This window comes from Colobus angolensis, unplaced genomic scaffold (assembly GCF_000951035.1).
Source record: "Colobus angolensis palliatus isolate OR3802 unplaced genomic scaffold, Cang.pa_1.0 Scaffold217, whole genome shotgun sequence".
Classification (NCBI taxonomy): Eukaryota; Metazoa; Chordata; class Mammalia; order Primates; family Cercopithecidae; genus Colobus; species Colobus angolensis.
This window is the reverse complement of record NW_012115344.1, coordinates 6277423-6303203: the sequence shown is the minus strand read 5'-3', so window position 1 is coordinate 6303203 and position 25781 is coordinate 6277423. Positions and strand designations below refer to the sequence as shown.

The window sequence follows — 25781 nt, the reverse complement described above, 5'->3', positions numbered from 1 at the left end:
TCACAATCAAAGTACAGAACACCTCTGCTCCCCCTGCAAAATTTTTTATGGCCCCCTTTAGAGTCAACCCTACTCTCTTACCATCAGCCCCTGGCAACCAACCGACTGTCTGCACTTTATCCTATAGTTTTGCCTTTCCAGAATGTCATGTAAATGAAACTGTTTGAGTTGAGCTTTTTTCACTTGATATAATGTATTTAGATGCATCCATTTTATTGTGTGTATCAATAGTGCAATCCTTATTATTGTGGAGTAATTAATAAATCATTGATTAAAAGACCACTATATGAGTGTAACATAATTTTTGTCCATTTACCAGTTGTACATTTGCGTTGTTTACTGTTTTTGGTGATTCCGAATAAAGCTGCTGTAAACATTTAGAGATTGTTGGGTGAACATGTTTTTATTTCTCAGTTAAATACTTGGTGGGATTTCTGGGTCACATGCTAATTGTATGTTTAACTTTACAAGAAAGAGCCAAACTGTTTTCCAAAGCGAGTGCACCATTTTCAGTTCCCATCACCATATTTTATTTTAATCGAAAACATGTAAATGTGGCCCACTTTAGTATCTATTATGTTTAGAAAAGTAAATAATCATGCAAAAAATTGGTAATTTTGTTTTTTGTGTTCTTGTGTTACTCATAGGTAACTTTGAAAAGCAGGCAGAGAATTTGAAATCTGATGTAATATATGAAAGAAGAGTTTTTTTTAAATGTGTCCCTTTAACTGATGAAAAGAACTTTATAGACTATAGCCGAAGTTTTATGTACTTGCCATTTGCGTGCTCTTTCTCATTTTTATCCCTACCTGTGCGCCCATCCTTCAGGAATTACCTTGTTGCTAAGGTGGGGAAATAAAAATTATGTTAACAGTTTAAAGGGAAAAATAAAATAGTAATAGAGACATTTATCTAACAGATGTTTGCTCAGCAAGTGTATATTGGATGCCTATTAAGTGCTAGGTACTTTTTCAGATGCTAGAGATCCAGTAGAAAGCATAACAGAACAAACAAAAATGAACTACAAAAACTCCAGAACTTCATTCCAGTGATAAGTGCTAAGGTAAATCACAGAGCATGGTAGGGGAAAATAAAATATTGGTGGAAATTAACAACTGCATTGTTAAGTTATATGCCTCTTTTTTTTTTTTTTTTTTTGAGGTGGAGTCTTGCTCTGTCGCCAGGCTGGATTGCAGTGGTGCGATCTCGGCTGACTGCAACCTCTGCCTCCTGGGTTCAAGCAATTCTTCTGCCTCAGCTTCCCGAGTTGCTGAGATTACAGGCATGCACCACCACACCCAGCTAATTTTTGTATTTTTAGTACAGATGGGGTTTCGCCATGTTGACTAGGCTGGTCTCAAACTCCTGACCTCAGGTGATCTGCCCGCCTCAGCCTCCCAAAGTGCTGGGATTAGCGTGAGCCACTGTGCCTGGCCATGCCTCTGTTTTTATTAGGGAGAAGCCAAGGCTCATTTGTTGTTGTTGTTGTTTAATAAGCTTCATTTTGGAATAATTTTAGATTGGGTTAAGCTGCAAAGTTAGTACAGGATTCTACCATACCCCGCAGCCCAGTTTTTCCCTAATATTATCATCTTAACATCATTTACCATTGCCATTGTACATTTTTCAAAACTAAGAAACTAACATTGGCACATAGCTTTAACTAAACTCCAGATTTTGTTTGGATTTTACCAGTTTTTCCACTAATGTCGTTTATCTGTTCCAGGATCTAGTTCAGCATACCAGACTGCATTTAGTCATCATATTTCCTTACTGTCTAACAATCTGTTACAGTTTCTCAATCTTGGATTTGTTTCTTCTCTCTCATTTATTTATTTTATCATTTGTTTGTATTAATGTGGATTCATGCATATTTATTGTATATTTTGTTGCTCAAATTGTTCCTGCTTTGGCCTTTGGGAACTCTTTCAGATTGGTTCACATTTCCCTTTACTATACCTCCAATCTTTTGATTTTTGAGCACTTGGTTGCCTTCTGACCCTACAAGATGCTCCAGGCTCATCTTGGGTATTCTTTGCTCCAGCACTAGAATCAGGCCTTTCTCCAAGGAGTCCTAGTTCCTTTTACTGGAGAATGGCATTTCAAAACCAAAATCTGGGTCAGGTGCAGTGGCTCACACCTGTAATCCCTATACTTTGGGAGGCCCAACATGGGTGGATTGCTTAAGCTCAGGAGTTGGAGACAAGCCTGGGCAACAGAGCAAGACCCTGTCTGTACAAAAAACTTTAAACTTAGCTGGGTGTGGTGGTGCATGCCAGTAATCCCAGCTACTCTGGAGGCTTGAGGTGGGAGGCTGGCTTGAGGCCAGGAAATTGAGGCTGCAGTGAGCCATGATCATGCCATTGCACTCCAGACCCTGTCTCAAAAGAAAAGAAAAGAAAAGAAAGAAACCAAGATGTGGTTGCTGACATGCTCATTGCTATTGGGATGTAGCCAGTCTTTGTTTTATTTTGTTAAATATTCTTGAAATTTAAATTTGAAAATTGTGCCAAACAGGGAGCAGGGCAGAAGTAAAACAACCTGATTTAGGAAAATACAAAGTGAAAATTTTGTAGGGCTCTATTAAGCCTACCTTTTGGAAACAGATGTATTCCAGTAAAAGTGCAGTGTATTTGTTTAAAAGGCATTGTGTTTATTTAAATAATACATACTTTTGAAAGTGTTTAAAATACAGATTTTAGTATACAACTTTTAAGATAAGATAGTTTCTGTTATTGAAGTTTGTTTTTGTTCTAAGCTTACCTTAGTACCAGTATCCTTACCACATTGAATGGAAACAATGTTTCTTTTCTTTTAATTGAATAGGAACTTTGGACTTTTTTTTTCCTATGGATAGTAGGTGGAAATTGGGAATACTATTGTTGGGTGTCCCCAAGGGAAATTGATGTCAATTTTAATAGAATTCACTTAGTAATGAGTCTCTTTTTCAAAAGTGATGGCTTTGTTTGTTTGTTTGTTTGTTTGTTTTTTATGTTTTATGTTTTAGTCTATTGTAGATATTTTCTGCTTTGGGTGTTTTAAGCCACAGGGATAAGTAAATTATTTCAGCAACCCAAATGTGGTTTAGTTGGTATATATTTCTTTTCGGTTCTTAGATTGTGGCAAGTTTTAAAAGTTGAATTTAAGTTGGGAGTTAAAGTTAGCTTTGGAAAAATTGGGTAAGTTTAAAAGTGGATAAGGATATTTATTATTGCTGTACAGAACAGTGTGTCTGTTGCTTTAATTCTGTTTGTTTTGTTTGTTTCTTTGCAGAGGATGTAACTGGTCACTACATTTCTCCCTTTCATGATATTCCTCTGAAGGTGAACTCTAAAGAGGTATTGTTTTAACTTGTTTTGGGAATGAGAATATGTACTGCCAGTATCACCATAAGATGCTCTTTGGAAGCACCTTGAAAGGAAAAAGTGTTGTTGGAAGTCAGGAGGACAAACAGGAGTTACTATAACAGGATCATAAGCCTCCGATATGAATTAAAATTTGTATGAGAATAGGATTCTTCCATGAGGAATTGGGAGAAACGGGTGTTACTGGTCCATAAAACTTAGAATTCGGTAGGAAATAAAGATTTAAGGGTAGTAATTTAGGAAGTTAACAAGAGGTTTATTTATAATAATCAGCTAACGTTCGTGGATTATTTTTTATTTGCTAGCCACTATATGAACATAATGTTATTTAATTGTTATGAGTTGCTATTGTTCTTTCCAAGGACACTGAGGCTCAAGGCATTTTTATTGACTTGTCTAGATCTGGTAAGTGCCAGAGCTAGTTTTGGAATTAGCATTTCTGACCACAAAGCTCATGCTCTTTAACCACTCTATGAAACAAGTGCTAGAGAAATAAAGCAGGGGTAAAAATGATGGTGCTTGAATAGCTGTTCTCTTAGAACTGAAAATCACTTGACAGTTGTCAGGGTGTGAAAGATGCCAGGAGAACTGATGCTATCAAATCAAAATAATTGACTTGGGACCTCAAAATCGTTGGAGATTTTGAGATCTCTCCTGATTAGTTGGTAAGATGGCATATTTGGTAGTATTCATGATCATCATTAAGGGATGTGAAGTAGGATTTGTGCTGCTTCCCAGTTCTTCAGAATAAGGAACTGGCAGTAGAATAATATCGATAATTTATCAAGTGCTTGTGGTGCTTAGCCAGGCACTGTGTTCCCTGCTTGACATGCATTATCTCAATCCTTCTGGCTCTACATTTATTACCCTTATTTTGTTAACGAGGCTAAGTACCTTGCCCATCATCACAAATCTCGTATGTTTTGGAGGTGGGATTGGATTTAGGTGCTCTAACTCCAGAGTTTGTACTCCTCACTTCTCTTGTGTAATGCCTCCAGCTCATTACTTTTAAGTGTGCAACTCCAGGACAATAGAAGGAAACTAGAGGCAAAAGGAACTCTGTGTTACTGTGTGTGTCTGTGCGAGTGTATGAGTGTGTGTGTATATGTGTTCCTGTGTTTTGTTTTGACCACTGAACTTTCAAACCTAAATATCTCATGTCTCCCAACACCTCTCTTTGCTTTTGACCAAAAGTGCATGCATTCACTTATTCATTAATTTATTCATTCAATCAATCAATAGTTATTGAAGGCTTATTATGAGCCAGGCACTGTTCTAGGCACTGTGGGTGTAGTAGTGAATAAGACAGATGTAGTTTCCACTCAGTTAGAGGAGACAACCATAAAACAAGTCAGTCAGATAATGTTAAGTGCTATAAAAATACAACAGGGAAATGAAAGATAAAATGTGACTGGTGGGTAGTGTTGTCAGGGGTATGCTATAGCAAAATCTGTATACCTCATCATAACAACAATAATAATAAAGCTGCATTATTGAGAATCGTGTAGTAGATAGAGGTGGAGGTGGAAAAGAGAGTAAGCTAGAAACATGTCAGTGAGAATAACATTTTGTCTAAGGAGGATAGGTTTTGGGAATTATGAAATTTGGAATTAGACAAAATTGATGATAGAGCAGGCAAATACAACAGGATATGCCAGTGAATTCTGGAGATATGGAAATGAGTACACACAATGGTTGTATAAATAGGTTTCCCTAGATCTCAGCCAGTAATGATTAAAACTCTTGCTTTGTACTTTTGGATGTGATGTATTAAGAATAAAAATAATGGCTGGGCACGGTGGCTCATGCCTGTAATCCCAGCACTTTGGGAGGCCGAGGCGGGCGGATCACAAGGTCAGGAGATCGAGACCATCCTGGCTAACACGGTGAAACCCTGTCTCTACTAAAAATACAAAAAAATTAGCTGGTCATGGTGGCGGGTGCCTATAGTCCCAGCTACTCGGGAGGCTGAGGCAGGAGAATGGCGTGAACCCAGGAGGCGGAGCTTGCAGTGAGCCGAGATTGCTGTCACTGAGCTCCAGCCTGGGCGACAGAGCGAGACTCCGTCTCAAAAAAAAGAAAACACACACACACACAAACAGAAATAATGTTTCAGAGCTGATTTGTAATAATGATATTCTGTTTGTTTTGTTTTCTTCATTAGTAGTCATTTTGATATATAAACGGTTACACATACTGGTTGAGCATTTGTGAATGGCATAATTTTTCTTCCCAACCCACCACAAAGTCAGTTTTAATTTAAAAGTGCTTGGTTTAATGGGAAAGGAAAAAAAGTGCCTGGTGGAGGCGTAGTAATCACACCTTGGTAGAATTCACAGGCAGGAGGTGCAGCTGAGTACTTTCACAGCTTGTTAGTCATGCTCCCTGGAGCTTCATTTCAATAATGAAATGACTGTTTTAAGCGTAATCACTGGAAACTACCACTCTTTTCTTAAAGACTGAATAGAGCCTTTGCTTATTTTATAAAAACTGGGAAAATATACTTGAAAGAGATTTAGCGTTTCTGATCATTTATTTTATGAAACATTTTGATGCTCTATTCTGGGGATACAAATGCTCAGGGGAAAACGAAGTGGGCATTTGGTAGGTTCTCTGTTGACTCAGATTTCTGGATAGTCTTTGTGTAGAATGTCTATACAATAGTCATATTTTTATTGCTATGCAGTGCCACTGTATACTTTCATGAAATATTACAGTCATAAACACCGTCTTTTCTTTTATAGGAAAATGGCATTCCTACAAAGAAAGCACGAAATGATGAATATGAGGTATAGCTAAAGGTTTTTATTTTTGTGAATCACTTTTATATTGTCTGTTAAATACCTTGATGACAGTTTGCATTTGTAAAATGATTCTAAGGTTTTTACCCCTGCAAGACTTTCATGTGCATTCTGGTGTTTGTTTTTCTTTAAGGCAGCTAGGGCAGCTATTGCCATTTAATTTTTTTTTATTGTGGTGAAATTTTCATAACAAAAGGTTTACCATTTTAACTTTTTAAAAGTACAATTTAGTCGCATTAAGTTCTTTCACACTGTTGTGGAATCCTCATCACCATCCATCTCCAGAACTTTTTCATCATCCCAAACTGAAACTCTACACATTCAACAACTCCTCATTTCCTCTTTCCTCCCCCAAGGCCCTGGGAACCACTATTCTACTTTCTGTCTTATGACTTTGACTGTCCTGGGTATTTCGTTTCCACTTCATTTTACAACGGGAAAACCTGAGAGAATTAACACAGGAATCCAGATTTTAGTAGTGAGTTAATGATCATGGAAGATGGTCTAATGTAAATGTACTTCATTATAAATGAAATATTTCACTTTAAATTATAAGAGAGAAGATGGTTTGATGGGCTGTTTTAGGACCCAGGAACAATAATCTTTTGGGAGTAGAGGAGAAGAAAAACACTTATACCAACTATATGCTAAAATAAATATATTCTAAATATATACATTCTAAATATATCTAAATAAATATATGTGGCCGTCAAACCTTTAATAGTTCTTGACTTAGGACCAGAACATTTGATTGATGTCTGTCATTCTATCTTCTGCTACAAGTGTCCTTTTATCCCTCTGATTCTGATGCCAGGCAGCTTTTCCTGCTGCCTTCCTGTCTTCTTTTATCTCTCCAGCTTCATTTCCATGTATGCTCTACCCCAAGTGAAATTTACAGCTGCAGCATTTGAATCTACTTCCAAACATACCTGTGGGAGCCTTTAAATTCCTACAACCTTTGCCTGCTATCTATCTTCTATTTTTCTAAACTGGTGTGGTTCTTGAACCATCTACACTGGAACCACTTAGAGTACTTGCTAAAAATTCAGATTCCATGCCCCATCTCCTATATACTAAATCATATTCTCTGCCTGAAAGGGCCTGGTTCATCTAGGTATTTAACAAGTGTTCTCGGTGCATCCTAGACATGAAGTTTGAGAACCACTGCCCTAGATGTTGAGTGAACAAGGGTTTCTAGATCCCCAGGAACTTAGTGTGTTAACCTGAAACGGTTATTTCAGGTTAATGAAATACATTAGTGGGAAAAACATATTTTGAGCCCAGACATTCAAATTAAAACTTAATTCTTAGAACACAGTTTTTATGATAGAGACTGTCTGATTTGAGTTTATTTGAAATTTTCAGGATTAGAGAGGAAAGAAGAGGGATTTCTTCCTGTCTTTTCCCCATGTATATAAAATGTACTGACTGCTTTTTATGAGTCTTATTAGTTTTTGTATTTTGACTTTTCCAACAAAAATACAAGGAAAAAATGGAGAGAAAGAAAAGGACTGAAGGAGTAGTTCACAGTCCTTGCCACATACGCAACTTGCTGGTTTGACTTGTGCTCCTTTTGTCTTTTTTATTTTCATGTAACATTTGGCAGGCCATTGTTGGTTTATAATTAACATTAATCTTAGGAAAACCAGGCTAGCATTGGCTTTAAAAAATTAATTACAGGACAAATGCCTTTTAGCTGGAGAGAAGAAAGGCAGGTTGGAAATAAGCTCTTAGTGATTAGGAGCAAATGAAGAGGGAGAGTGTGGTTTGCAGGCTTAAAATTCAAACTTCATTTATTGTTCATTTGGCCTAATTCAAGTATCTGTGAGTAGTTTTGGTAGGTGTCATTGTGTAAAACGATTGTCACCAGCTTGGTCTTCTTGGTCACCTCAGAGTATTCATCTGCAAGCATTTGTTCTCCTATAGCCAGGCTTTCAGGGATGAGTAAATTATGTGAACATCTGCCATTTACTTCGGCTTTTCTTTTTAACAGCTACTTCAGACATATTTAAACAGGTGCAGGGGTATCTCATGAAAGAGCATAGAAAATGAAACATAACAGCAGAACTATGTGTAAGGTTGCTAAGATAGGTATGAGACATACTTCTAAGGAACAGTTATTGAGAATTTATTCTCAGCTTCGTTGTTTATCTCATTATGGGCTTGCAGCTTTGCCATTTGTAGCCTTTAGTCTTATGTAGAAAAACTTAATATAAATCATCATTACTTTTATGGCCCAATATATATCTACATTTAATTGTATAAATGGCATTCTTTGAAATAACAGCATTCCATGTTACTCTAGAAAACCTCCGTGATACTGTTCAGCAATGCTTTAGTCCAGCTTTGGCTGCACATTAAAATTGCTTGGAAAGCCTATAAAAATAAGCAGTGCCCTGGCTCCACCCAGAGCAATTTAATTCAGATAGATGAGAGATGGGGCTCTGGGAGACTTTTTTTTTTTTTTAAATTGATTGAAGCTGGTGAGGTGGTATTGATCGAAAATAAGTATGTTAAATCACTGCTTCTCAAATGATTTGGGAAGAAGGACTAGTTTTGTAGCTGGTTTATTTCTAATTGGTTGTAAACTGATACTTTAAAAAAATACAATCAACATGAATCATTAGAAAAGTGTGGGCCTGGCGCGGTGGCTCACGCCTGTAATCCCAGCACTTTGGGAGGCCAAGGCGGGCAGATCATGAGATCAAGAGTTTGAGACCAGCCTGGCCAACATGGTGAAACCTTGTCTCTACTAAGAATACAAAAATTAGCTGGGTGTGCTGGTGGGCGCCTGTAATCCCAGCTACTCAGAGGCTGAGGCAGGAGAATTGCTTGAACCTGGGAGGTGGAGGTTGCAGTGAGCCGAGATTGTGCTGCTGCACTCCAGCCTGGATGACAGAGCAAGACTCCATCTTGGGAGGAAAAAAAAAAAAAGGAAAGTGTAATTCAGGTTCTAATTTTTTATTATTAGATTCAACAGGTGTAAAAATTGCTGTTTTTAATTGCTACAAATGTTTGTAAATGAGCCAGTAACAATCAATTTGCAGACTGACCCTGGTCCTTCTTGGCTACACTTGGAGTACAGTGTTTTAAACCATCATTGTTTCCCTGATAAATTGTTAGTTATTAATGTCAAAATGTGTGCAAATCAACTTTAACCTTAAGACTTTCTCTTTGTAAGGCAAACTGTAGGGAATTATTTTTACTCGTCATTGACCTAGGGTCTCCTTTGGTGTAAGCATTCTACAAAGTTCAGAAATTAAAAAGAAAAAAAAGTGAAGCCAGTTCGTAACGTTAGGGAGTCTGAACTCACTAGATATGCAAACTAAGTCTAGAATATTTAGTGTAGCTCTTTGTGATCTCTGTAATAGCTGTACTTATGTCCTTAATTTTACACTGTGATTGTAACTTGGATTTAATTATTGTTTTATCATTTTAAAATATATCATAATTTTCTGTATATTGCCATTGATCTTCGTAACAACCTTGTGTGGTGAGTGGGACAGAGATCATCACACTTACTTTACAGATTGGAAAAGTGAGACTAAATCCTTACATGAGGGACTGGTTCTCTCACTTCTATTTTAGTTGGAAAATAAAAATTGAAACACATTTCTTGACTCCATTCTAGTTTTGTCACTATACATCAAAGATATTCTCAGACTTGTAACCTCTGACACTGTGTATTAGTGCTCAAGTGACATGGTGGCCTAAATTTGGCTTTGTTTTAGACAACTCTAATTTCTAGAAAAAATTTAAGGCATAGGTAGATGTCTGATGGAGACTGTAAACATTTTTTGTGTGTGTGGGGGAGAAGCATCTAAAGCATTCTTGTAAAGGAGGTAACGGAAAAAATAAAAGGTCAGATTTTTAATGTTCTCTCTTTGTTTTGTTTTTAACTGCAGAATCTGTTTAATATGATTGTAGAAATACCTCGGTGGACAAATGCTAAAATGGAGGTACCGATATACTTTATTAATATACAACCGAAATGATTATAATGATATAAAACTTTGTTGCAAGTTGTTTGGCATAATATTTTGAATTTGAGATAGTTTAGAAAAATACTCAAAGCTAAGTATATACTTTTAGTTTTTTAGAGACTTTTTTTTTCAATTTTGCCTCTCAGTTTGTTATATACATATTAATTTTCTTTTTTTCACCTATGAAAATGGCAAATACTTTTAAAGGTTATTTAAGTAGATTCTGAGATATATTTGGTTCGTAGATGCAACTGAAACTTTTATTTGGGGCCGATGGCAATTTTAATTTCTTAGGACTCAATTCTCCTTTGGATTTTATTCTACCAGGAAATACATCATTTCCTGGTTTACTCAATTTATGGCTATCACAGAGCATCTGCTGTTTTCTGGTTAGCTTTTTTTTTTCTTTTTTTTTTTTTAATTTTTTTGGGAAATGAACCTATAAGAACTTCCCTTTTGCTTTTCAGAATTTTCTTGTTCTTTCTTCAGTTAGGTAAGCTTCCTTATAGTTCTAAATGAAATTTAATTTATGTTACTTGGTTTAGTTATATAAACCTTCTATAACTTTGGGTGTGATAGCAAATATTATTTTAAGTATTATAATTAGGCATTATTATGTAGGTGTATATTTTTCAGAATTTATATTTGGAAGAGAATTGTCAGTACTATCACCAGGTCCTGGTGGTATTTTTTGTTAACACTTTAATAGGAAAAAGTAAAGATATTAGAATTTTTTTTGGTGTTGTTTCATGTATAATCTTTCATCATTCATGCTACTGTACCTCAATTAGGTGTAGGATCCAAGGATCTGTGAGAATCTACCTAACTTAAGGAGTGTTTCTTCATTCAACATGGCTTATTTTTTTGTTTCCTATATAGCATAGTTTTTAAAAATAGCAATATGAATATACTTGATAGAAAACTAACTTTGAGGCTGAGTGCAGTGGCTCACACCTGTAATCCCAGCCCTTTGGGAAGCCGAGGTGGACAGATCACTTGAGGCCAGGAATTCGAGACTAGCCTGGCCAACATGGCAAAACCCCGTCTCTACTAAATACACAAAAATTAGCTGGGCACAAATTTTTGCATGGTTGTGCATGTCTGTAATCCTAGCTACTCAGGAGACTGAGTCATGAGATTAGCTTGAACCTGGGAGACAGAGGTTGCAGTGAGCTGAGATCGCACCACTGGACTCCAGCCTGAGTGACAGAATGAAACTCTGTCTCAAAAAAAAAAAAAAAAAGAAGAAGAAAACTAACTTTGAAATAAAATCAGTTGGTGAGAGTCTCCTTTTTGGTGATGTTTTAACTTTATATTGACAATTGATAATTGTATATGTTTATAGGGTACAAAGTGACATTATGACTTATGAATACAGTATGGAATAACTAAATCAAGCTAAATAATATATCTGTCACATTAAATACTTATCATTTTTTGTGGTGAGAACATTTGAAATGTACTCTTAGTACATTATTAACTATACTTATCAAGTTGTATTGTTGTCGCAATAACAAAAAGTCTTATTCTTCCTGAGATTTTGTATCCTTTGATTATCGTTTCCCTATTCCCCCTACCCTTAGCCTCTGTAACCATAATTCTACTCTCTGCTTTTATGAGTTCAATTTTTTAGATTCCACATATAGGTGAGAACATTGAGATATTTGTCTTTCTCTGCCTGGCTTATTTCACTTGCCATAATGTTCTCCAGTTCCATCCATGTTGTCACAAATGACAGAATTTTCTGCTTTTTTTAAGGCCAAGTGCTATTTTATTATGTATATGTACCACATTTTCTTTATCCATTCATCTGTTGATGGACACTTAGGTTGATTATATATTATTTCCAATTTCTTTGATGGAGTTTCTAGAGTTGTCTATATATAAGATCATATCATCAGCAAACAGTGACAGTTTCACTTCTTTCTTTCCTACTTTGGATACCTTTTTTTGTTTTCTCTTGCCTAACTGCTCTGGCTAGGATGTCCAATAGTATGTTGAATAAAAGGGCCAAAAGTGGGCATCGTTTTCTTTTTCCCAATCTTAGAGGAAAGGCTTTCAGCATTTCACTATTGAATATTATGGTAGGAATCTTTGAGTTAGCTTTGTTATCATAATATTGATGGTAATAAAGCCTGAGATTGGTAACAAAAGGCAAGTTGATTAATCTTTATCCTCTTGCCATCTCAATCATTTTATTATTTGTGTTAGAAATAATGGAGTACATAAATAATAGAGTGACTAAATATATAATCTGGTGTTTCCTTTCCAAACAGTTTCTCATATAGTGCTATAAATTAGTAATAAGAGCTGGCTTAATTTCTTTTAAAGCACCTTTGATCATTAAGTTGGAATATGCATGTTTAGTCTGAAAATAGCAGATTTTTAAAAGTACTATTTGGATGTAGAATTAATTTCTTATCCCGTCTCCTTTTTTTCCTTCTGTGATTTGCTTAGATTGCCACCGAAGAGCCACTGAATCCCATTAAACAATATGTAAAGGATGGAAAGCTACGCTATGTGGCGAATATCTTCCCTTACAAGGGTTATATATGGAATTATGGTACCCTCCCTCAGGTAACATTTTTGTTACAATGGTAAAACGTTCCTGTCGTCTGAAAAAATTGCCTTATAAATCCTGTGAACTACTTGAATTTAAATTGGTTCTGAGGACACGTCATTTGGAGAGGTTTGTAAATTTGGAATTTATTAATGTGGATGGAGTTTTAGTATATCAATAAATTTTTGTTTGAAACCACATTTATGTCTATACTCAAGTTCTTGGAGTCAGGCATATGGAACGTTCACATTTAACATTTTGAATACTTTTTTTTTCTGGTCTTGGCGATTAAGTGTCAGTAAAAAACTTTTAAGCGAGGCTTTATCTACGGTCATTCCTTTGAACATGACAAGTTATGCTTTTATATACATTTGTATATGATAGCATGAATTTTATATTTTAAACTTTAACAGATGAATGTGTTAAATTATTAACTTTTTTCCTGGAACTCGTTGTAAATTGAATTGCACAAACTTACATTATTTACTGTTATGAGTTAATAATTTTTAAGTAGAAAGCAGAGAAAATGAGCTAAATAATGATAAGGTAGCATTCCTGTTGGAGAAAAACAACAATTTGCTTTTCTTCCTTTCTTTACCTCTTTTGGTTTTCTCTCATATTTCCTCATTCCCGGAAGGAGGTAACTCTTCCAGATTATTTAGTGAGTAAAACTCAGAATATGCTGAATCAAAATTCTAGGTTTTGGGGACACAGAGAACCATCTGCCTTTATGTTTACAAAAACCATAGACCATCTGTCTGGAAATTTAATTTTTATATTTTTATTTATTTTAATATTTTGAATGAAATTTCAAGATGGTATTGGGGAAATATCAGAGAAGAGAGGTCTTGTTTTATCCAACATGAAGAAGCAACTGCTTGTGTAGAATAAACATTCACAGGAAAATTTTTAAAAAATTGTTTTCTAAAGAGTCAGGCTGTCTCTGATTCAGTTAGACCACCCACATGGATACATTCTTGGTTAAAATGGGCACTTCTAAAGTGATGTGCTAAGAATGAGAATGCCTGTGGAAACCATGAAAGCAGGTTTCCTAACTCTCCAGGTACCTCAATAGATATGCTGTTTGATCCAACAGCAAAAGGTTGCAAAAGTTCTATAAAGCTTAGGGGATGCAGCCTGTACTAAATGTGTGGATGAGGGGAATGCTGAAGAAGCCAGTGAATTAGAGACCAACAGAAACAGAGAAGTAAGTAGAGGAGCTAGAGAATAAACTAAAGTGCGTGCATTTATTTCTTTAAACATTTATTAAGCGTTTATGTGCCAGGCAGGATATTAGGTATTGGGAATATAAAAGACAGATGAGATATAGATGTAACATCAAGGCCTCATAATAAGTGACTGGAAAATGTGGGTTTGGGAGTGAGATTGTCACTTTCTAGTGATGTGACCTTGGGAAAGATACTTTTCCTTATTTTCTTCATCTGTAAAATGGAGAACATAAAATATCTACTTCTTTGTGTTGAGATTAAATGAGTTACTGCATTCGAATAGTGTGTAACATGTAGTAATCAATTATTATAATTAAGACTGGTACTTTTATTATCGTATGATTCTTTCCCTAAAGTTATTTATAGTCTGATTGGGGCAATCAACAACTAAACTGCTGGTTATGATGTGGTATAATAGGCACTACTAATTCATCTACTAATTTAAAGTTATGAAAAAAATAAAAAAAAAAACCTGTTGACAGGAAGGAGAGAAGGGGAGGAATGGAGGTAAATGCAAAAGAAGCTTCTCTAGTTTTCTGTTTAAAGTCTTGCCAAACTTCTGTGCTTCTCTGGATGTGTTTGGATTTCAAGATGTTATGCAGTGGTATTAATCTGGCAGGTGTGATAGTTCTTCTATTAATAAAACAGAATTAGACTGTGGTAGTCCCTTAATTCATTTTTCACCCTGCATTCACCATTGCCTACCTAAGTTTCATACTCCATCCAACATCCAAATTAATATTTTTTAAAACACAAATTTGCAGATGCTTTTCTTGTACAAGAATGCTTTAATGGTCTCCTGTTGCTTAAAAGATAAAATACAAAATTCTTAACATTGCTACTCAACCCTGCGTGATCTGGCTTCTGCTTACTTCTCTATCCTCATTTTGCAGCATTCCTCCTTTCTCACTTCCATCCACTACAAAGTCTTCTTCAGTGTTTCTAACTTACTTCATTGTGTCCACACCAGGCCTTCACCAAACTGTTCATTCATTCAATACATATTTATTAAAGGCCTGTGTATTTGCAAGGTGTTCTTGTAAGTACTGCAGGTAAAACAGTGATGAAAAGTGACATATATTTTTCTGGAGCTTTAACAGACAATAAACAAAATAAACCCCAAGTAAAATCTCAGGTGGTGGTAAGTGTGTCAAAAGTTAAGCAGGGAATGGGGCTAGGGAATGTTAGGATTGTTGCAATTTAGAAAGGGAGGCAATCTCAGTGAGAAGGTGTTATTTGAGGAAAGACCTAAAGGAAGTGAGGGAACAAGTAGTGTGGACATGTAGAGGAGGAACAGGCCAACAAGAAACAGCAAGTATAAAGGTCCTGAGGTGGAAATAGGCCTAGCATATGTGAGTATCAAAAAGGAAGTCAATGTGTCTAGGATGGAAGTAAAAGAGGAAATAGACTTGCATTCTCTCTGTCATTTTCAACCAGAGATCTGTACTATTTTTTTAAACCTGACTGATCTTGGAGAGAGAGAGACAGAGAGAGAGAGAGAGAGAGAGAGAGAGAGTGTGTGTGTGTGTGTGTGTGTGTGTGTGTGTGTGTGTGTGTGAAGTCTTCAGGGAAAGAATACACCATAAATTGCATATAAGTTAGTTATTTATCAAAGAAACTAAATTGAATGATGTTTTTAAGAATGCTGAAATCATGCCAGTTGCTTATGGGAAGGGGTAGCTCTACCTACTTTTTGTTTTTTTCTTGATTGTCAGTGTTCAGTTGTGACCCTGTTAAAATGAAAGCCAGCCCCGGTCCCATTTACCTTTTAAATCTCATCTTCAACACTCCTTCTGCCTTCTGCTTCACTTCCACACTGGCACCCTGGTGCTTGAAGCACACTCCTGTCTCAGGCCCTGACCTTCACTGTGTCCGCTCCCTGGAACACTCCTTTCCAGGTATGCACATGGCTTCCTTAAATTGCCCTTAAGTCATCTTCTTTATAGTATCTGCCAACCATCCTTTAAAACTTTTAACCCTACTCCCATTCCCCGTCTCATACTTTTTTTCCCCTTTTCCATAGCAACTACCAATTTGTAACCTGCTATATAATTTATTTATTATGTTTATTGTTAATTTCTCCCAGCTAGAATGCAGACTTCATGAGGGCAGGGATTCTGTCTGTTTTATGCCTGCCATGGAGTAGGTGATCAATAACTATGAAATGAATAAATGAATGCATCATGTATGTGTGTCACATTTGTTTCATAGGCTTTTGTGGGTACTTTTGCTGTTCTGTGATTTGTCTTGTAGCAGCAAGAAACTTGTTCAGAGCAGTTACGAAGCCAACTGTGTGATTGGAAGAACATTTAAGCAGCAGAATACTGTTTAAGTAGTAGTCTATCCACTTAGCTTGTGATTCATCAGTATGCCATCGTTATTCAGACCTTCAGCTGTCTAGACTGTTAACCTGAATAGCATCTCCCACACTCCTAATAATGCCTTCCTCAAACTTTGAGCTTGCCTGGGCAAAAATTCATCTTTGTCTTCCTACCATTTTATTCATATTGCCCACATATAATGGGTTATTTCAGTGTTACATCTCATTGAGTGAATATTTAGAATACCTGTCTGGAAAATATTAAAAGACTAGATTCAGTTTAAATTCAAAATTTCTTCAGCCTTAATGTAGTATTGATATGTTTATTTTGTGCTTAATTATAAATTTGGTTCATTGACCTCCCCAATCAAATATATAGTACCACTTACTAGCTTTATAACCTGAGACAAATGACTAAATCTCTCTAGGCCTGTTTGTTTATGTGGATGATCATACTACCTACCCCACAAGGATATTGTGAGTATTGAATAAGTTGATCAGAGGTGTTTGGCCCCATAGTGAGTTCTTAATAATATTGACTCAATGATGATGACACTTTTGCTACAGATGTTAGCTGCTAGTAGTAAAAACACTGGTAGAGGCTTTTGCTCCAAATTGAAGCTGGGAAAGCATAGATAATGGCTTATCCCTGTAATTTCAGTTCTTTGGGAGGCCAAGATGGGAGGATCAGTTGAGGCCAGGAGTTTAAGGTTGCAGTGAGCTATGGTCAGACTACTGCTCTTCAGCCTGGGTGGCAGAGTGAAACCCTCTCTTAAAAAAAAAAAAAAAGGCGAAGGTAGTGGGAAAATCAGAGGTCTTTCTTCTTGTGATAGGAATGCTGGTTAATCAGGAAAATATTCTTAAGAACCACCTGTATATGTGGGTTTGTATGATTCAGGGATTTTTTAAGAGACCTAAGGACCAGAGCGTGGTGACTACAAATGTATTTGCCATTTGTAGATCGTAAGGTAATAATCACAAACACCTGCATGAAAATGAGATGGATTTGTTTTAGGGTGTAACAATAATATGTGTATTCTGATGTATTCATTTTTATAGCTTTATAAACATCTTTTCTATAATACTGTTTTCCTGTTGATAGGTTGTGTGTAGCTTTCTGTTATGTCTTTCTTGGGTCCATGCTAAAGTTTGTCTGTATAGATAGTATATATAGTTATATACCTGTTAGTCAAATTATGAGTTGTGTAACTATTTTACTTTACTAAATATTTCCAGATTGTTTATAAAAGAAGTTGTGACAGGCCGGGTGTGGTGGCCCACACCTGTAATCTCAGCACTTTGGGAGGCCGAGGTGGGCGGATCACGAGGTCAGGAGATAGAGACCATCCTGGCTAACATGGTGAAACCCCATCTCTACTAAAAATACAAAAAATTAGACGGGCCTGGTGACAGGTGCCTGTGGTCCCAGCTACTCGGGAGGCTGAAGCAGGAGAATGGCCTGAACCCTGGAGTCGGAGCTTGCAGTGAGCTGAGATCGAGCCACTGCACACCAGCCTGGGTGACAAGGCGAGACTCCATCTCAAAAAAAAAAAAAAAAGGGGGCCGGGCGCGGTGGCTCACGCTTATAATCCCAGCACTTTGGGAGGCCGAGGCGGGCGGCTCACGAAGTCAGGAGATCGAGACCATCCTGGCTAACACGGTGAAACCCCGTCTCTACTAAAAACACAAAAAATTAGCTGGGCGTGGTGGCCGGCGCCTGTAGTCCCAGCTACTCGGGAGGCTGAGGCAGGAGAATGGCATGAACCCGGGAGGCGGAGCTTGCAGTGAGCCGAGATTGTGCCACTGCACTCCAGCCTGGACGACAGAGCGAGACTCCGTCTCAAAACAAACAAACAAAAAAGTTGTGACAATTTATACTCCTGCCAGCAGTATATAGTGTTCCAGATAACCTACATCCTTACTAATATTTTAGATTATAAGATTTTTAGGTTTTTGAAATAGTATCTTATTGTGATTTTAGCATTTCTCTGATCAGAATAGGTATCTTTTAATAAATTTAAAAGTCATTCATGTTTCCCCTTCTTTTAATTATCTGTTCATATCTTCAGCCCATTTTAGTTGAGTTGCCCTTTTTCTTATTTAGTTGTCAAAATTATTTCTAAAGTCTGGAAGCTAATCTTTTGTCATTTTTGTGAAATCAATATTAAGATTTTGAACTTCTGCTTCTTGATATTTCTTCTTCAGCGTTTGTTCTTTTCTAGTTGTCTGTCCGTTAATAGTTGTACACATAAGACTCCACAAGAGGGCATACCCAAAGCTTAAATTTGTCAAGATTTCCTTTCCTGTTGAAATTATACTGTATTTTCAAGTTAAATTAGAGGTGATTTAGTGTATATCTCTTTTTGTAGTAAAAAGTGAGGCCTGTAGATGCAGAGTATTAAAGGTTGGAAATAAAGAGAACCAGTCTGGTATTTTTGCTGATAAGTAAAATCATGAAGAATTGGCCCTAAACACAACAATATTGTAGAGTTTAATAATTTTCTACTTGGGTACTTAATTCCTCAACGAATGTAACTATACTGCTAGCTAATGTTAAAATTAGAGTTCTGAGGACCAACCAACCAACAGAAATATCCACTACAACCAAGTTAATGTCAAGACAGTGTTTGTCTCTGTGTGAGGAAGGACTTTAAAAAAAATTAATGCCCATCAAAATTGTCCTAAGTAGGTCGTAAGTATGTGGGCTTCCTATTCACTGGTAGCATTCATGCAGATTGTGAATGAGCACTAACAATCTTAGCATTTTAGGGTTAGGATGTGTCTAAAGATCCTCTTATTGGCCGGCGCAGTGGCTCACACCTGTAATCCCAGCACTTTGGGAGGCTGAGGCGTGTGGATCACGAGGTCAGGAGATTGAGACTACCCTGGCTAACATGGTGAAACCCAGTCTCTACTAAAAATACAGAAAAATTAGCCGGGCGTGGTGGTGGGCGCCTATAGTCCCAGCTACTTGGGAGGCTGAGGCAGGAGAATCCCTTGAACCCGGAAGGCGGAGGTTGCAGTGAGCCAAGATCGTGCCACTGCACTTCAGCCTAGGAGAGAAGAGCGTGACTCTGTCTGAAAAAAAAAGAAAAACAAAACAAAACAAAAGGTCCTCTTATTTAAGCCATTCTTAATAGCTGAAGAAACAGATCTAGATGGTTTAGTCAAGATAGTTTGTGGTAGAATCTAGATGTTTTCCTTTAAGCCAACGGGACTTCTAGCTTGTCACATTTGTTCTCTTAGAAGTGGGAGTAGGGATAAGGAAAATTATGAGGTAGGATTTCTGCATTAGCAAGGAGGAACCTCTCAGATATTTTCTGATTCTGCAGTAGGTTGTTTGATTCTGATTATACCTGGGTGTCCCATCTTGGTTTCCCCAGAACATTAAGATTACCTTTACAGTGTTTGTCACAAATGCCATACCATTTGTTAACATGACACTCTCCATGTTATTGACTGTTCCCTATACATCTCTGTTACTGGCCCGAAATAGGTACTCCGTAAGTATTTTACTGTATGAGTGAATGCCTGTTAATAGAAAAAAAGAAGCAATAAAGGGAAGACTGGGGAAGAACAGAACCTCTATAGGAAAGTTACTTAGGAGATTCTCAGAGTAAGAGAAAGTATTTAAAAGAAGAGAACTGTGAAGTAGATGGGGTTATATTTGAAATAAATGCCATTCAATTGTTATTATAATTTGCACATAAAAAATAATGATTAGTAGCATGAGTTCCAATACAATCTTTACCATTTAGAAACCATGAGTTTGTGCAAGTTTAAACTGTGTTTCAATATACTTATCTATAAAGTGGAATTCATTATGGTACATTATTCATGCAGTATGTATGTATATTTGTATATGTTGTGTGTGTATATATTAGCTAGAAAGTGTTTGTCACCTATGGCCAGTATGTAAGATTAACAATTGTGGTTATTCTTACATTTTCTTGGTAGTATTAGTATTGGGGGCAGTGAAATGTTGTTGGACTTCATTTATTAATTTTTTTTTAAAGATAAAGTAAGACCAGGTTATTTCTGAATAAACTACTATTAGTACTAGAAGGAAAATATTGGAATTTCTCTAATGCTTAGCTGTAAATAAGTTTATTTGTAATTATTTATATAAAATTAAAGGAAATAAACTTAGATAACCTGAAATCTTAGATAATAATGATAATCTGAATCTTGGGATGACAGTCTCTGTATCCCTTTTAATTTGAATTTAAAGCAAATAATTTTAGGGAACTTCTACAGTTCCATTTAGAATCAGGCAATTGTGAGGCTTTTTGGGAGAGGTAGTGCCTAAAGGATCTTTAATCTTACTAGCAAATTTCTATTATGGTCTTCATTTATAAAATTTCCCATGTATTTATTTTGTAACGAATGGGGTATAATCTTGCCAGTAAACTAAAGAATTGATGTCTTTTCTTGTTTTTATCAAGGTCCTTGAGATTTGACAGGTAGAGGATTTTTTAATGGAGTGAATGAGACAAAATAGATTTTTATTTTCTTTAGTAGTGTTTTGTCCTTTCGTTTATAAAGGGAAAACTGGGTTCCTTTTAATAATTTAGATCCCTGTGCTGTTACCACATCAAAGGAAGCAGTGAATGACGGAAGCCACAGTTGAGGCAGTCAGTGGAAACACAGAAACAAGGGCACAGACAGTGGGAACATCCATTGAAACTCTGAAAGTGCATGTGAATTTATTCCCTGACTGAACTTGGAAGATGAGTATGTCTGGATATACCACCCATTCGCAGATGCAATTATACTGACAATTGAGAGACAGAGGGAGGAAATAGTATACATCTGTTTTTATTATTATGATCCTTAGGGACATACTGGCCTGTTGGCCTTGTGCCTATGTAATTTCTGATAATGTTTTCTTCGGATTATTTTTATCTATAAAACTTTGTGATTATGTGGAAAGATTAAAGTACATTATAGTATTAAGTTACATTTCTGCTTTTTTTTTTTTTTTTTTTTTTAAATTTTAGACTTGGGAAGATCCCCGTGAAAAAGATAAGAGCACGAACTGCTTTGGAGATAATGATCCTATTGATGTTTGTGAAATAGGCTCAAAGGTTTGTTTTATAGACTGTATTAATTCTAACATGAGTTTTGGTTTATTCATGCCATAAAATTTCATTTTAGCCTCTAGTTCTTCAGCTCTTCAGAGTTCAAGCCTGTTGATTTCTGTGTTATCAGTCCCTCTTTTTATCTTCACTTTCTTGTCTTAAACCAGGGGTTGGTAAATTATAGCCCTGTAACAAGTCAAAGCCAGCCTAACACCTGTTTTTATAAGTAACAGAGGTATGCCCATTCATGTACATACTGTCTATGACTGCTTTTATACTGCAACAGCAGAGTTGAGGTGTTGTAGTAGAGATTATATGGTCTACAAAGCCTTTTATTATTATTTTATTATTTTATATCTACCATCTGACCCTTTATGGAAAAATTTGCCAAGTCCTGTCTTCACCTTCCTTGCCTATTATTTAGATAGAAACTTCAATTCTCATGAAAATCATCTGATACTTTTTCTTTTTCTGTGTGCCTGCTTCCAGGTTGCCACATCCTACTGAGTAAAAACAAAATCCACAATTTCAGAAATTGATGCTACCCATCAATCCTTCTATATGTCTTTGGTTAGTTCTTTCTTCTATTTTCTACTACATTTATTGTTACTATTTCTTGTTCTCTGCAGACATTCAACGCTTCCCCATTTTTTCTCACTCCTAGAATAACATCTTATCTTTAATCGTGTAGAGCTCAGAAACCAGCATGTAAAAAATCTCAATGTGGTTTAAATTTGTATTTATCTGATGATTAGTGATGTAGAGCATTTTTCATGTGTTTCTTGGCCACTTATATTTCTTTTTTTTAGAAATGTCGGTTCATGGCCTTTGCCCACTTTTTATTTTTTATTTTTTCTTTTTGAGTTGTTTGTCTTAGTCCTTTGTTGGAGGCATAATTTGCGGATATTTTCTCCCATTCCGTAGGCTGTTTACTTTGTTGATTATTTCTTTTGCTATGCAGAAGCTTTTTAGTTTAAGTCCCATTTATCTGTTTTTGTTTTCATTGCATTTGCTTTTGGGGTCTTCATCATAAATTTTTTGCCTAGGCAATATCCAGAGAGTTTTTCCTAGATTTTCTTTGGGAATTTTTATAGTTTCAGATCTTAACATTTAGGTTTTTAATCCATCTTGAGTTAATTTTTATATGTGATGAGAGGTAGGGGTCCAGTTTCATTCTTCAGCCTATGGCTAGCCAGTTTTCCCAGTACCATTTATTGAATAGAGTCTCCTTTCCCCATTATTATTTTTTTTGTTGTTGTTATTTGTTGAAGATCAGTTGGTTATAGGTATGTGACTTCATTTATTTGTTCTCTGTTTTGTTCCATTGATCTATGTGTTTATTTTTGTACCAGTACCATGTTTTTTTTATACCAGTACTACAGGTATGTGGTATAATTTGTTGCTGAGTAATGTGATACCTCCAGATTTGTTCTTTTTGCTTAGGATTGCTTTGACTGTTCTGGCTTTTATTTGGTTCCATATAAACATTAGGATTGTTTTTTCCTAATGCTGTGAAGAAATGACATTGGTAATTTGCTAGGAATTACATTGAATCTCCAGATTGCTTTGAGCAATATTGGCATTTTAACAATATTGATTCTTCCAATCCATGAGCATGGGATGTTTTTCTCTCTGATTGTGTCATCTATGATTTCTTTCATCAGTGTTTTGTAGTTCTTGCAGAGATCTTTTACTCACTTGATTAAATGTATTCCTGGGTAATGTGTGTGTGTGTATGCGTGTGTGTGTGGCTGTTGCAAATGAGACTTTTTTATTTGGTTCTCAGCTTGAATGTTAATTGGTGTGTAGAAATACTATTAATTTTTATATGGAGATTTTGTATCCTTAAACTTTATTGAAGTTGTTTATCGAGTCTAGGAGTCTTTTGGAGAAGGCTTTAGGGTTTCCTATATACACTTATCATGCCATTAGTGAACAGAGATAATTTGACTTCCTCTTTTTCAGTTTAGATGCCTTCTATTTCCTTCTCTTGGCTGATTGGTCTGACTAGGACTTCCAGTACTGTGTTGAATGGGAGTGGTGAGACTGAACATCCTTGTCTTATTCTGGTTCTTAGGGGAGATGCTTTCAACTTTTTCACATTTGGTATGATGTTGGTTATGGGTTTGTCATAGACAGCTCTTATTATTTTGAGGTATGTTCTTTCAGTGCCTAGTTTGTTGAAGGTTTTTATCATGATGGAATGTTGGATTTTATCACATGCTTTTTCTGTATCTATTGAGATGATCATATGGTTTTTATTCTTAGTTTTCTTTATGTGGTGAATACCATTTATTGGTTTGTATATGTTCAACCATCCTTGAATTCCTGGAATAAACCCTACTTGATCATGATGAATTGTGTTATCTTTTGAATGTGCTTTTAAAGGACACAAGAACAACAGTGGAGTGTTGAAGCCTCCCACTATTGTATTGCTCAGTTTTCTTAGGTTTAGTGGTAGTTGTTTTATGAATCTGGGTGCTCTGATGTTGCATGCATGTATATTTAGGATAGACTTTGATGACTATATGCCTTGGTAGTATTCATCTTGTATAGTATCTCTCAAGTGTTCTCTGAATTTCTTGCATCTGGGTGAAGAATATGGAACACTTCATGAATATGCGTATCATCCTTGCATCTTATAGCCAGAGCAGTTTATTGCTTTAGTTAATAAGACCTGAAATAATATTTACTGAATATGAAATAAATATATGATTACCATCTAAAGAATAGTTCTTTGTTAGTGGTATGCTCCTTTCTTTCATGCCTGGCTATGAGATGAGTGGTTGAATCAGCTGTAAGAAACATAGTGGTAGGAAGTCTCTTTTAACACCACATTGTTAATAGGCAGAGGGAAAGAAGCAAAGTCCTGGAAGTTGGTAACAGACTTAGAACCACAGATATAGAAAACTTTAATGTTGTAAGTCCCTTGAGGGATTTTTGTATTGCACATTCAGTGTCTAAGAAAACTAAATGTTATACTTTGAGCATAGATTTGTTGAATTGATTTGGATTGAACTGAAGTGTGGTGGTTTTGTAAGAATTCTACCATTTATTCCTAAGCATCTAGTTTTTGGTTTGACTGAGTTTTCCTTTCTAGTTTTTAACGGTGTTACAGCAAAACAGTGCTTTGTTTGAAATAAAATTGTGCCTTTCTGTTGCATGTGAAGTCAAAGGGTGTGTCTCATTCTGAGGCAACTTGGTAATCTGCTGGGCATGCTTTCTTGCTTGCTTTATAACCCATACATGTCTTATCTGTTCTTATATTGTTTGAAATTTTAAAGTAAATTTTGTGAATAAAAATAGATAAAACAATTTAGAATGTGCTTTTTTTTTTTTTTTTTGAGACAGAAGTCTCACTCTGTCGCCCAGGCTGGAGTGCAGTGGCATGATCTCGGCTCACTGCAAGCTCCACCTCCCGGGTTCATGCCATTCTCCCGCCTTAGCCTCCCAAGTAGCTGGGACTGTAGGTGCCTGCCACCATGCCCAGCCAATTTTTTGTATTGTTAGTAGAGAAGGGATTTCACCATAGTAGCCAGAGTGGTCTCGAACTCCTGACCTCGTGATCCACCTGCCTCAACCTCCCAAAATGCTGGGATTACAGGCGTGAGCCACCACGCCCAGCCTAGAATGTGGTTTTTAAAAGCTATATGTGATTTCCAGGAATTCTGATACCCTGCTGCCAGAGTCATCTATAGGATTTCTCAACTTTGACACTATTGATATTACAGATGGATAATTCTTTATGAGAGAGGACTGTCCTCTGAAGCATCCCTTGCCATTTCCTAGGAGATGCTAGTAATACCTCCTCCCCAGTTGTGACAACCCAAAATGGATATTGCCAGATATCCCCTACAGGGCAAAATTGGCTTTGGTTGAGACCCTGTCATCTAGTGTATCTAGTGTGTTAACCAGTATAGCTGACTTTAAACTGACAATAATGTGATAACTTCAAAATTGAACATTTTTATTTTATAAAGGATCTTACATGTCTTTTGGTCCAATATACCATACCTTCCTGAAGCCTTCTGTTCTCCAGGCTTTTTATTCTAGTTGTTCTTTATCTGACAGAGTTTCTAGATTATTTTCTCCTCTGGTTACTTTTCACTAGATATCTCTGTTAATGCCCCTGTTAGAATGGAGCAGTCTGGGCTCAGTGGCTTATGCTGGTAATCCCAGCACTTTGGGAGGCAAGCTAAGAGGATCTCCTGAACCCAAGAGTTCAGGACCAGCCTGGGCCACATGGTAAGACTGAGTCTCAAAAAAATAATAATAAATAAATAGAATGGCATACTACCACAGCTAAATGCCCTTCTCTAAATATGATCCAGCCTGTATAAGTTAGCAATCACATATGCAGTTGTAAAATTTTTCTATGGAGTACTTTAGTTTTGATGTGTATTCAGAGCTGCAAATATCGTCCATATCTTTATAATCTCTTG

At 36.3% G+C, this 25781-nt stretch overlaps 1 protein-coding gene across 6 annotated transcripts in view; it reads left to right on the top strand.

Moving 5' to 3' along the window:
- Positions 1-25781, top strand: part of PPA2 (pyrophosphatase (inorganic) 2) — a 112072-nt gene that overhangs the window by 13962 nt on the left and 72329 nt on the right. For 3 of the 6 annotated variants that reach the window (XM_011943252.1, XM_011943255.1, XM_011943256.1), the window contains exons 2-6: positions 3274-3338; positions 6110-6154; positions 10072-10125; positions 12607-12726; positions 21259-21345. The exons of 1 other annotated variant lie outside the window; for it this stretch is intronic. In XM_011943252.1, the coding sequence (XP_011798642.1) occupies positions 3274-3338; positions 6110-6154; positions 10072-10125; positions 12607-12726; positions 21259-21345 (371 nt within the window). The remainder of the gene's footprint in view (positions 1-3273; positions 3339-6109; positions 6155-10071; positions 10126-12606; positions 12727-21258; positions 21346-25781) is intronic. 2 more of the 6 variants (XM_011943254.1, XM_011943257.1) reach the window with 2 other exon arrangements.